Source organism: Phoxinus phoxinus (assembly GCF_949152265.1).
Source record: "Phoxinus phoxinus genome assembly, chromosome: 1".
Classification (NCBI taxonomy): Eukaryota; Metazoa; Chordata; class Actinopteri; order Cypriniformes; family Leuciscidae; genus Phoxinus; species Phoxinus phoxinus.
The window spans coordinates 34,559,010-34,572,404 of record NC_136876.1 but is presented as its reverse complement, the minus strand read 5'-3'; the positions used below and the strand labels follow the sequence as shown (position 1 = coordinate 34,572,404).

At 38.5% G+C, this 13,395-nt stretch overlaps 1 protein-coding gene across 3 annotated transcripts in view; it reads left to right on the top strand.

Annotated features, from left to right (window-relative positions):
* sdk1a (sidekick cell adhesion molecule 1a) overlaps positions 1–13,395 on the top strand; it is a 353,385-nt gene that overhangs the window by 268,484 nt on the left and 71,506 nt on the right. For 2 of the 3 annotated variants that reach the window (XM_079625486.1, XM_079625485.1), the window contains exons 16-20: positions 805–945; positions 2,274–2,455; positions 11,964–12,079; positions 12,193–12,388; positions 13,265–13,363. In XM_079625486.1, the coding sequence (XP_079481612.1) occupies positions 805–945; positions 2,274–2,455; positions 11,964–12,079; positions 12,193–12,388; positions 13,265–13,363 (734 nt within the window). The remainder of the gene's footprint in view (positions 1–804; positions 946–2,273; positions 2,456–11,963; positions 12,080–12,192; positions 12,389–13,264; positions 13,364–13,395) is intronic. The other variant, XM_079625487.1, reaches the window with a different exon arrangement.

Sequence of the window (13,395 nt, the reverse complement as noted above, 5' to 3'; positions counted from 1 at the left end):
ATTGCATGTTTTATTTCAGTACATCGATATCAACAGGTCTTTCAGCGTATTTCTTCTCCTCTTTTTGCGAAGAGAAATGTGTTGAGGTCCATTTGCTCTTTGATGTTCGCCCAGATCTCACAAAGTCTCAGCCAACAAATGTGAATTGAGACTCTTTAATAAACTAAAATATAAGCTCCAAAAATGTTCTCTCCTCTTAGGATTGAACAGAAATAGTTCTGTTTAGCGTGTTCCTTCCTTAAAAAGAGTAGGCTACAGGTATTTACCACTGAGTTAAAAAGCACTCACATTAGGGACAAATCCTCCACGCACAGCACTACTGTGGCCTACTGCACAACAAACCATGAGGTGCTCTTATCTTTAAAAATGTTTGGTCTATTTGTAATTCGAAAGCTTGAAATTTCAATGAAGCTCTTAGCTTGAAGGTGCTGAGCCAACGAACGCAATCTTGTACGGCTGTAAATGCACCCAAGCCAGTTTCCACGTAAGCAGTGACCTCCAAATTTAAAGCATCAGGGTGCTTAGAGCACAGAGAGACTTTTCCTCAAAAACGCATACAAGCTTTTTATGGAGTGGGCGGATGTGATACAGCGCATCAGGTTGGGAAATGGACTTCCGACCTGGGGATTACACTTGCATGGCTCACACTGTTGCGCTCTAGAGCGAGTCGACTAACCCGATTCGCACGAGAGAAAATAGTGCATTGAATCAGTCATGCATGAACACTTTGGTGCGCAGTTAAGTGTGTATCTGTAGAGCACGTCAGTTTGTAGTGCCAGCAACACTCTTGCGCTTTCTTCTCAGATTGATGCTGAGAGAGGAACCGCCCAGCGCTCCGCCCAAAAACATCGTAGCCAGCGGCAGAACCAACCAGTCTATTATGGTGCAGTGGCAGCCGCCCCCAGAGCCTCAGCTCAATGGAGTCTTGAGAGGATACGTCCTCAGGTGAGACATGCACAAACCATTTCACAAACAGAACTTGCCTGATGAAATGTGCTGAAATATGACTCCTTTATTAATATGACATATTTATTCATATGGCATACACTTTTGATTAAAAAGGCAAGCTTATTTTGGGACCAACAATGTATGTTTTTGATTGCATTTGTCACCCCATCTAGATAATGGAGTTGACCTTAGTGCTGTCACTTTGAATACTGTTTTAGTACAGCTGTAGCCCAGCGCAATTATAAGAAAAAGATTTAAAAGGAGTGTTTGCCATGTCTGTGTGAAAGTAAATCTAGGCAGGCTGTAGTAAAGGTTTTGGCAAACATGACACTAGTGGTCAGAACAATAGGTAACACTTTAGTTTGGTGACCAATTCTCACTATTAACTAGTTGCTTATTAGCTTGTTTATAACTTATAAAGCACATATTAATGCCAGTTTGTTGCCCGTCATTTACGGAAATAGTTTTTGACCAAATTAATAAGAGTTGACTCTTATTAGATTGTGAGTCAGACAACATTGGTTGCATTATACAGTATGTTTGTGTTTAGCATGCAAAGACATAATAAAAATACATAATGTCTTTGCAATAGTCAGGGTATCCAGTCTAAAATGTTAAAATCTTATTTTTATTTAATTTGCACCTGCAAAACCACCTTTACCATCATGACAGTTGCGTGCGCTGGCAAATCCGCCGTTATAATTGCAATCCGCCATAGAACAAGCGAGCCTGCTCTTAAAGGGAATGTGAGATGACGCTCTGATTGGTTTATTGCACGTTACGCCCAAACCACACCTGTGAATAATGAAGCTACTTCAGACCAACCCCTTTTAGATTTGCGCCGGGCGCAAGAGTCATTTATCCCGCTGGGAAAATAGCAACAGCGCCCAATACCCGCCCACAAAGTTACTTGCGTTTCACGTTTGATACTTGCGTTTCAGATGGTTAAAATAGGGCGCAATGTCTTTGCAATATTCAGGGTATCCAGTCTAAAATGTTAAAATCTTATTTTTATTTAATATGCACCCAACAGAGAAGATCGACCAAATGAATGACACTAATTTCCCTTTTGTAGCAAGAACTTGGATGCATTTCATTAGCGGTGTTTGACCAATCTTATCCTCCTCAACGGATGTCTTGTGAATATCTATGCTGTTTTTAATAGCATTCCCACATCGCTGGTGTATTTAACACAACTTCTACCCTGGAAGAGAGCTAGTGTGTGCCTAATAATTTTACAGCCCGTGGGGGGACTTCTAACAGAGCAGTGACCTGGAAGAAAATCATTGTCGCTCACTGTTTGGCCATCGATTGCCCTGATGCAGGTACCGGCTCGCGGGGCTCCCTGGAGAGTACCAGCAGAAGAACATCACCAGCCCTGAGATCAACTACTGCCTGATCACAGAGCTCATCATCTGGACCCAGTATGAGATCCAGGTGGCCGCGTACACCGGGGCAGGCCTGGGCGTCTTCAGTCAGCCTGTCACTGAGTACACGCTGCAGGGAGGTGAGACCTTGTTCCTCTCTCACACTCTGTTTTTTTCATTGCCTAACAGTTGCTGCTTCTATCAGCCTCCGTGTTTTCATCTATTCCTTTTCATCAGCGGAGGCAGGAAGCATACTGGTTTGAACCGGTTGATGCGATATTTGTTTACATGCCACGCTGAGGTCATCTTAGCCTCCACGTAGACGCCACATTTATTTTAGAGCCCTCTTCTCAGACTCAAACTTCCATGCGAATCCTCTTCAAAACAATTATGTCAATTATCTACGAGGGCGCTTTTCTCTTCAGATGAGAAGAATCCATCTAAGGAAATTCAGCTTTTATTTGGACATTTGGATGATTATCCGAGGAGCGGCAAATGTATATCGACTCTGCTTTGAGAAGCTTCATCCGTCTAATTATTTTAAATAGACGTTTTATAAACAGAGTCTGTCAAGCAGTTGAATGGTATTGACGCAGCTCCGCCAAAACCACTCACAATTAGCAACCTTGACGACATCACTGATCCGAAGTAAGAGACTGTGCAACAGTATATGAACTTTCTGCAGTTGTTTGGATGAATACTAAAATAAGCCTGTCAATTTAAATATGGTCATTTTGGACAGTTAATTATTAGCATAGTGGATCACATTTGATCATGTCTCCTATCCTGTGCGCTACTACAGGTAACGCATGACATTAACAAGATATCACAGATGTGTGTGAACGCCTTCTAAATTTACCTTAGATTAACTCGACTATAAAATGCATTGCTGTTCTCCAATAATAGGCTTATATTTAAAGGTAAACTGTTACTTTTGTAAGCCTGTCTAAAGGTCCAATGGTGGTTTCTGATGAGCAGGTGAAGGTTACTGCATGTTACTGTCTTTCCTTTCGCGCAACACAACAAGATTGTTTAAGATCTCATATGTATTACCTCGTTATGTCATCTGACTCCATAAATTAAAAAGGTTTTAATGATATCTGAGCATCATTAAATGTGTGCGAATGTTTGATTATTCTTTACTTATATTTTACCCGTTCATATTAGGAATCTATGTCACTTTGAGGTCCTCATGCCTTCTGTTTAATGTGCGTCTCACGATCACAAACTCGTCAGTTTTCGGTCACTAAACAGAGGTAATTGGCTATATACCTGAGATGGTCGCATTCATGCTTACACAATCAAAGATACTTTTATTTAGCCCCCGTGGTTTAAAGCTACAATATGTAAGAATTTTGTAATAAAATATCCAAAAATCACTTTTACAGTGATAGATATATCCTGCAGTTGTGTACTTAAAATATCCAAAAGATTTTTAATTTCAGAGAAATGTAGGCTGTCCCAGACTCCCTGTTCACTTGTCGCCAGTCAATATCCGCGTTACCCCTGGCTTCCGCTCGTACTGCCATAGTAACCATGGTGACAGATGTGGACAACAGCGTTGCGTCTAGCGGCACGCTCACACTGTTTCATACAAACATTATGGAACATGGCAAGCAGACTTTTGGACAGGAGAACTAAAACGAGGATCACTATCAGCGTGGCATTTCCGAGATGCACGTCTGTGACAAGCTTCGACTTGACAGAGATGCCACTCTTGTATGTACTTTATTAGACAGGTGAGCAAATGTACATAAAACGAATCAATGTTATATAGCTCAACGTGATGAAATGTTTGAATATGATCAGTATGATATTCTAATGTTGATCTAGCTTACTGCTATTCTCATAGAGCCAACAAACTAACACATATAATAACATTATAACTTTCAACACGCTCAAATGCAGTTTAGTGTGATAGTGTAGACCAAGTGAACCAGCGCTGCGTTACCTCACAAGTTTCATTCGTCTAATAAACAGACCTGTGTGAGTATTAATTCAGCACTTGCGGGTAGTTCAGTAGAATTAAATGTCCTTATTCCTTTATATCCGCGGGACTCGCGTCTGGTGCTGAAATCTGAAGCCCTGCTTCATACCACAGTCATGTTAAACACATTAATGTATTCACTCATCCATAAACATTATTAGATCCTTCAACATAACGACAAGTCCCATCATTCCGCTTATCACTGCGTCATCAACCTACGCCTTTGTTATTGTAAGAGGTCATCGACTCCTAGCGGTGAAAAATAAATAAATATATATTGTAGCTTTAAAGTAAAGTTTACTTCAGGCAGAGGTATGGCCACTACTACAGATATAAGTTGACCAACATTACTTCTCTTATAATAGCTTTGGATTGGCCATGCCGTGGTTTCCCACGTACAATTATATAAAGTAACATTAAATTAAAAGACACACACAAATTTAGATTGGTCAATCAGCATTTTACTGTCCTAAACGGAAATTCCCTTCTTGTCTTTACAAAACCAAGTACACTTGAATTAGTGCCAAATATTAGTCGTCACTAATCTGACGCAGATTTTGCGGTAACATACGAATCAGTTTAATCTACTTGGGAAAACAATTTCAAAGTCAAAATAAAATGTTTTCAATTTTATTATGTCAGGTAAATGTATCATGCCAATTTCATAATCAGATCAAAGATAATAAATACAAAACATCAAATGCTCTGGAATAAAGAGAAAAGATGCAAACCTGACATTAGAAAATACATGATGTTGAGTGTCTTGCACAAACTCAACATCACAGGCTTTTTTTTTTTTTTTTTTTTTTTTGAGCTACAAATCGTGCTGAGCCTCTCGTTGCATTTCTTTAAGTACTCAGACTGAGACAGAAACTTATTTCTTGTGGAAACATTTGCTAACAATGGGAATATGCATTCAGAGTTTACACTTTTTGGGAGCAGGAGGCCATTTGCCTGGAAGACACACACTCCTCTGTGTGCAAGTTATCTCTAAACTCTTAAAACTCTATTACCTTTTTGGTTTACTTCTGTGGGAATGAGACATTTGTACCAGTCGCACTAGGACATTTCAAATGATACAAAACATGTATAATACTGTATGATAATTGTTCATATTAAACCATATAGATTTTGGGGTGAATTCAGGTAGGGATGGGTGAAGTGAATGGTATGTAAATTGGGAGATGATCAACTCAAGTGTGATCGTGTCTCGAATGGGGATGGTAATATAGAGAGTTCACATTTTAATTTCCTTTGTTTTCTCAGAGAGTCTCTTCCAGTTATTCCAGTTTCTCCAATCTTACACTCTTTTTTTTTTTAAATATACAAAATTTAAATAATGAGTCAGTACATCATGAATCCATTTTACCATGTTTTCACCCTATAATAAGTGTTTATATTCTGACTATTTTAGACAGAGCAGGATGCCAACCGCAGTCCATTACCTGCATGACTCATACATTTATATACATAAAGGGAGAGAAGTAGCTCCTGCTACAATGTACAATGTAAGATGCATGCAGTTTTGTTTATTAACCAATAGAGTGCCAAAAGCGCCAGTTAAATAGTGTACCTTTAATGAAGTGGAAATAAAGAAAAGAAAATATGGACTTCTAAAACCACTTTTTATAATGGACATTACTGCTTAACTTTGGGAATGATATGATTTTTTAAAAAGAAAATAATACTTTTATTAAGCAAGAACACCGTTAAATTGACCGAAAGAGACCGTAAAGACATTTACATTGTTACAAAAGATTTCAATCAAATAAATTATGTTCTTTTCGCCTTTCTATTCATCAAAAAATTGCAATTGCTATCCGCACAGAAATATGAAGCAGCACAACTGTTTAACCTTGATAATAATAAATGTTTCTTGAGCAGCAAATCATCATATTAGAATGATTTCTGAAGGATCATGTGACACTGCAGACTGGAGTAATGATGCTGAAAATTCAGCTTTGACATCACAGGAATAAATGACATTAAATAAATATATAAATAGAAAATAGTTATTTAAAATTATAATAATATTCATTACATACATGTATTATTGATCAAACAAAAGCAGTCTTGATGACCATATATATATATATTTTTGAATCTTTCTGACCCCTAAACTTTTTATTAGTAGTGTAAAATAAATAATTAATTTGTCTGCAAAAAAAAAATATATATATTATTAAATTATCTTCACTTGGGGCTTTTTCACGGCAAATATTGGTATATAAACTTAATTTGATTAATTTAATTATTCAAATCGATTGACAGCTTTATAAACAACACTAGGCCTACAGTGTATGTGCTTTTTACCCACTGAGGAATTTGAGGTGGGGAAAAGTGCCTCTGAAGAGCAGAGATGCCGCTGCATAATGAATATGTTTACACTGCTTTAAGAGAGGACTATAATTGGCAGGCTTTTGAAAGATAGTCTTTTGATTCAAAATAAGTCAAAGCTTGACAGGCAACCTGAAAAGATCAGCCGCAGAAGAGAAAAAAATCAGATATCTCTCACCAAACATTCATGAATATGCTTTTTGTATGAATTTTTGTCCCAGAGGTTTTATGAATGTACACATTCAATTCCACAAAAAACATTTGAAAGTCTAAAATTCTGTTTTATGTGTGTTGTACACGTACATGCTTTTCAGTTGTATTATATACACACCAACAAAGATGTGCGTACAGCAAAACAAAAAAGTAAGGCAAACAATCAGGAATCTGGACTCTGTTGTGATATTGTTTTTTTGTGTTTTGGCTTATATAAGACCTTGTCTTTCATTCAACTGCCGGCTCTCTCGAATTCAGCCTTTTAGAAGGATACTGGATGTATAATAGAATGTGAATGTATTTTTTCTTTCATGTATTGTGTCCATGCTATAGCGTCGTCCTTCTTAAAAGGTCATAAATGTCTCAGGCACATCTCAAGTGCACCGTGAAGATTGTAAATTGAGCCACTTAATTGTACTGAGGAATTTTAATAATGTTGCGATTCTAACATCAGTCATTTAATGCCCACTTTGTTAGTTGATGCTCAGATGTTGTTGCTGCATTTTGCATTATAAAAATAAGAGCAAACTCTAGGCCCTGTCCAAAATGGCACACTTCATGCACTTTCGATCTTGTGGACTTACAATGGCTGCCGCGTGTCCGTTAAGTCCGTGAGACCGTAGAGTGTCCCATTTGTAATTTTAGGTCTCAGAAGGGTGCTCGCGGTCGACTCTGCGGCCGATTTGTGCCCTCGATGCGCACTTTTGCCGAGCACTCCGCAGCAGACTTCTTCCCGACAGTCAATGCGGCTCATTTCCATTTTTCTGATTAAATCATTACATAAACAGATTTCTTTGGACTTCAGTCTTACATTTGTGCATTAGCCTTAACATTTTAACCTGTTAGCCTTCACCAGAGCGAGGACGCTCTGAAGCGTTTTTTTTTTTTAAATAGTTCAAAGTTACTATCAGATTTAATGTTATTACCTTGACAAACTATACATCATTAAAAATATATAAGTCTCACGTTTCAGTATTTGACCACTATTGTATTCTGAGAAACTTATAGTGACAGTTATGTCTTAATTTGTGTCAGGATTTATGTAATGAAAAAATTAGTCGATACCTTTAATATGAATTATGAGCGTCAGCTGCTCCATTCAGAAAAAAACTCCGGTGCTGTTGTCTTGAGAACGCGTGACAAAACAACGTTCCTCAGGGCTTTTGGCTCAAAAATGTGCAGATTTGGAGAAATATTGATATATTATCATAGGTTTACATCATATTTCTATAGACAGGAATAATATTTATTGAATTTATATCCAAATGCGTCGATGTATACATAAAGAGCGCTGGATACTCTGATGTACTGTGTTTTCAATCCATACAGCAGAATGAGGGCGCTCTATGCACAGTTTTTTTCCAAATATGGGAGCTCACGAAGAAGAACAATAACCTGTGACCTTCCAGGGCGTCACTGACATAAACACAGCTAACGTTAGCTTTCAGAGATCGCTATAACATGCAGATAAAGATGTTTTGAAGACAATAAACATGATTGCAATGATATTTGATTTACCTGTGTTCTTCGAGCCATGTCAGGTATTTTTATAATAATAGATTATATGTATAATGCAATGCTAATCGATATAGACTTTACAAACATGCAGAATACCATAAACTCATTTATTTTCTGTCTGATTTTCTTTTCTGAAGCCAAATAAGCTCATAGAAGATTATTTAAAACACTCGACTTGCGCTATAAAGTAAGTTTGGAGCATAAAACAGGGTTTTAATCTCATAAATTGTCGTGTATTGATGGTGTGCTAAGCTAACATGCTAGCTAGCTCTCTAGTTGCACCTGCCATCTAGCTGTTATTTTTTATGATTTTTTTTCTAAATCGGAATGCTTACTGAAATATTTCTTTATTTGAGAAAGGCATTTGATACAGTTTCAAATGTGAAGTGAAGATTATGAAAGAAATTAGGGGGTGAAACACAGTGATTAGCCAGTCGTTAGCGATTATAATGGAGACAAAGGAAAATAATATTTATGGCCATAAGCCGGCTGGAAAGGTGTAAATGTGAGCAGGAGAGAGTGACACTGAATGGGGCTCGTTTGCACCACAAAACAATAGAGACAATAGACTGAATAGATGCTAATAGATGACAATAAACACAAGTTTGCATTTTAGAGTCAATTCAAAATAAAGTCATTTGAGATGATCTTGAAAAACATTTAACAAAATACAGAGTTTTAGACTTATCACCTTCAAATTTTAAATATAACATGGTCAGACATGTGTCTTTAGCTGGAGTGCATTTCTAGAGTGCTGACGGGCCAACTTCAATTTAATTTTCATGAAGATGTTTCATAAAAATAAATTTCTAATAACTTACACAACTTTGAAGCTATTCATAATTTTTTTTTCATTATGACAATAATTCATTCTACATTTCCAATAAAGTGCCAGGTGTCAGCTTTCAAATGAGACCATACTTGAGCTTTTAGGACGAAGGGTCAATGAATTGAATCTTTTTTAGGTTGGGTATGCAATTTCTGGGGATTTTTCAAAAGTGGCGCTGAAGGCTAACAGGTTAACATCTGTTGTCACTCACTACTGTTTCTGTTCAAAGCAAGTGTCATTTGAGACCTAATGCAAATAACCAATGCACAATCTGCAATGCGTTTTCTGCAGTTAATAAGGATCTTCACATATAAAAAGCTTCCCCTATTGGAATTGACACTTCAATTCACACTGTCATTCAGAAATAAATGTGTATGTATCACATTTGGAGGGAAAATCAGATTTGGGTGCATTCAAATGCAGTGTGAACAAGGCTTGTTAGACGTGTTTGGTGTCCGCGGCTGTCAGTCTTGCGTATTCATCAGGGCAAACTTTGTTTGAGTGCTATTGGACTCTGAGATGATCAGTATGTAGGTGGACGCCACGTACAGCCAACATTTTGGTAAATAACTGTCCCACAACCTGTCACCTTTAAAGGGGACCTATCATGCCCCTTTTTACAAGATGTAATATAAGCCTTAGGGTTCCCCAGAATGTGTCTGTGAAGTTTCACCTCAAAATACCCCCCAGATCATTTATTAAACCATGCCCAAAATGCCCCTTTTCGGGTGAAAGCAAAAACAAGCTGTTTTCGTGTGTGTATCTTTAAATGCAAATGAGCTGCTGCTGCTGCTCCTGCCCCCCTTTCCAGAAGAGGTCTGTGCCTTTACATCTCCAGCTTCAGATATTCTGGCAACAATAAAACAGGAGAAATAGTATACTGATATGTCCACATAACACGTTTTTGCATTTCACTGTGCTGCTTTTACATCATTTTGTAATGACGTAAACATGCGCTAGACGTACCTTGCGCCATTCACACGCAACACGGTTTTGTGCAAAGACACGCAAACATGGAAAAGTAGATAAGTGGAATGGAAAAACGCTCTTCGTATTCATAGATATAGCCAACAACAGATCATTTTGATTCTTTATCCTGTGGCTGAAACATTATTGTGTTTCCACTAGCTGCACTAGCGAGAAGATAAACATGGCTGTCATTGAACAGCTCACTCAGGGGAAGTTAGAGCTAAAGCCCGGGACACACTAAACCGACGCCAAAGAACTAGCGCTGATGAAAGCCAACTGTGTTGTCGCCTCGCATCGGGGGAAAAAGCTGTCCTTGAACACACCTAGAGAACTACAGGCGACTGTCAGCTAGAATGGTCGTTTTGCGCCTGCGTGTAAATGTGACAACTGTCTATTTCTGCAGATATATTAATCGATATTCGTCATTCAAAAAGGGAAACCGACGCTACAGGCTCCAGATACACAAACCATTAACAAAGTAGTGCGTGCTTACCGTTTTGAATATCAAACCTGCTAAACACTTTCTTTATTCCACTCCGCTCATGTTAATATTGAAATATTCACCAAGGAACACTCAGGTAAGATGACGTAACATTGGAACAGCCTTCTACCTGTACCGTTTTGACTTCTTTGCTTGCTGTTTTGCTATTATTCTTGTGCTCAGACTCGTTCACTAAGCTGAACAGCCCGACACCGATTCAACATGTGGAATCGGCCCAAAAAAACCCAGACGTGTCAGACTAGAGCCAACGGTGCAGAACACACCGGGCTTAAGTTAGCAGAGCAGATTCAGTCACCAGTCGTGGGCAGGGCCTGTCACACTGTGACGTCACAATGTATAGAAAACAGGAACGACTCATTTTGAGACACTGTTTATGATTTATGGGGAATATAAAAAAGAAGTGGGTGGATTTTTACCATTATAGGGTGGTTGTGTACACACACTGCCAACACATTTATGCTCAAACACAAGGTTAAAGTACATTTTGCATAATAGGACCCCTTTAAGGCTTATTGAAAGCTTTCGCTGCAAATGCCTTCTCAGTGAGGTACTTCACCTGATCTCCCATTATAGATGTAAGAGGACACAAATAATAAAATGAAATCACTTAGGAATCTAAAAGGACAGCCAAGCTTGGAAAATAGTACTTTTACCTTATCGTGTGGGTAAACATGTGAAATACAAAGTTCTAGCATGAAACTCTAGATGGTGCTGACTAATAGGTCCTTTTACTCACCTGTTCATAATCACATCATTATCTATAGGGCGCAGCTGATTGGTTCCTGCCGTATAAGTAGTTAATGAGCTTGCTGATCAACCTTCAAATACTTGGGTAGCATTTGCCTTAGAAGTGCAGCGCGCTCAGAAACCTTCCACCTTCCCCAGCTCCCCCTGTATAGATCTGCTACGGGTAATTCGTGTACGCTATATTGTACAGCAGCAGCATGTCTAGTCTTCTCACTTTTTGAATCCAGCATTTAGTTGCCCAGCTCAAGCGTTCATTGCTGAAGTCCTGGAACTTGTAAACGCTGCTTTTATTTCCTGACGAATCATTCACTGCACAATAAGTTCTCATAAAACGTGTAGAAGTCAGCCAATCAGATTTAGACTTTTGTCTTCCCGAAAGTTTTTTTTTTTCACTTTAGTGTGCCACATGCATTCAATATTTAGTGACTGGAGTGTGGGAGGTCCATGGGCATGACTTTTGAGGCTGAGACTAAAAAATAAGGTGAATAGGAGTCTAACCATAGACTGTAAAAAAGAGTCTAACATGCAGTATGTTCTTGCCTGTAGTCCCTACAGCGCCCCCTCAGGGTGTGGAGGCCAAGGCGGTGAACTCAACCACCATTGAATTTACTTGGAATCCACCACCTCAGCAGTTCATCAATGGCATTAATCAAGGTTACAAGGTACACTCATTTCTCCTCTACTGGTCCCAGTCGAATATAGAAACTATATGTTTTGTGTCCATGAGTGATATACACTGTGCTCTATTTAAATGACATTGGTGTCTGTCCCTCAGCTGATGGCATGGCCCGAACGGTCTCCAGTGGATGTTATCGGCGTAACCATCACCCCTGATTATCACGGGACACGTCACCTCGGTTTCATCAGCGGTCTAAAAAAGTTCACCTGGTACATGACGTCAGTGCTGTGCTTCACCACACCAGGGAACGGACCCCGCAGTGCCCCCAAACTGGTGCAAACTCATGAGGACAGTAAGTAATAGTCTGTTTCTTTGTCAGACCATTCTCCAGGTCATAAGGTTGTGTTTTTGTCTCTCACTGAATCATATTACTTCATAAAATTGGTGCTCAAAAAACTAATTGATTGGATTCACATAAAATAAGACATTTTCTGTGCTGTTTGACACAAAATGCACTGAAAAAAACATTCATAAAATGTTGTAGATTTATGAAGCAAGTGAGAATCTATAAAATAATCATCCATATTTTGAGACAAAGGTCTTGATAATGATTTTCAGGTTTGTTTGAGATAAATAAAGCAACAGTTTGTTAATAACGGAAGAATGTGGAAAAGTATGGTATATGGGGAAAAGGCACAATAATTAACATAATAAATAGCTGGCTGACTTTTCCATTTGTTGACTTGATTCAGATGGTAAATATCATATCAAATTGGACACCCAAGAGGGGCTCGGGGGGAGATGGGGGGTTTGGTTGTTAAAAATAGCCCAATTACAACATGTCTTATAAAAGTCACATTCATTAAAGTGCAGCTCAAACTTAAGCACAAATACTGCTCTATGGGTCAAGCCGATATAATTATAACAGTGTCTTTAGGCATCTGTGACACTACATGTGAGAAACTAGTTTTGGTTTCTTTCAAGAGAAATGTTTCTGGGAAAAGAATGAACAAGGAAAAAGAAACAATGTTTGCATGCATGTCAGGTTTCAATATCATTGGAATCTTTGTTGTGGTTCATTATAAAGGGACTAAATAATACCTTATTTGTTATTTGTTTCACAATTAGTGTGTGGATTCATCTATGATCAGCTCAATTAGCCTACAATAGACAGAGCTTGTTTAGAAACAAAAGGAGGTCTACAACCAGGGAATGTCTTTGTGTTTAGTTCCAGGCCCTGTCGGTCGCTTGAGCTTTACAGAGATATTGGATATGTCTCTGAGAGTGAGCTGGGAGGAACCTGTAAATAAGAACGGCATCATTACTGGTGAGTGTTTTTTTACCTTTCTGTTGCTTTTA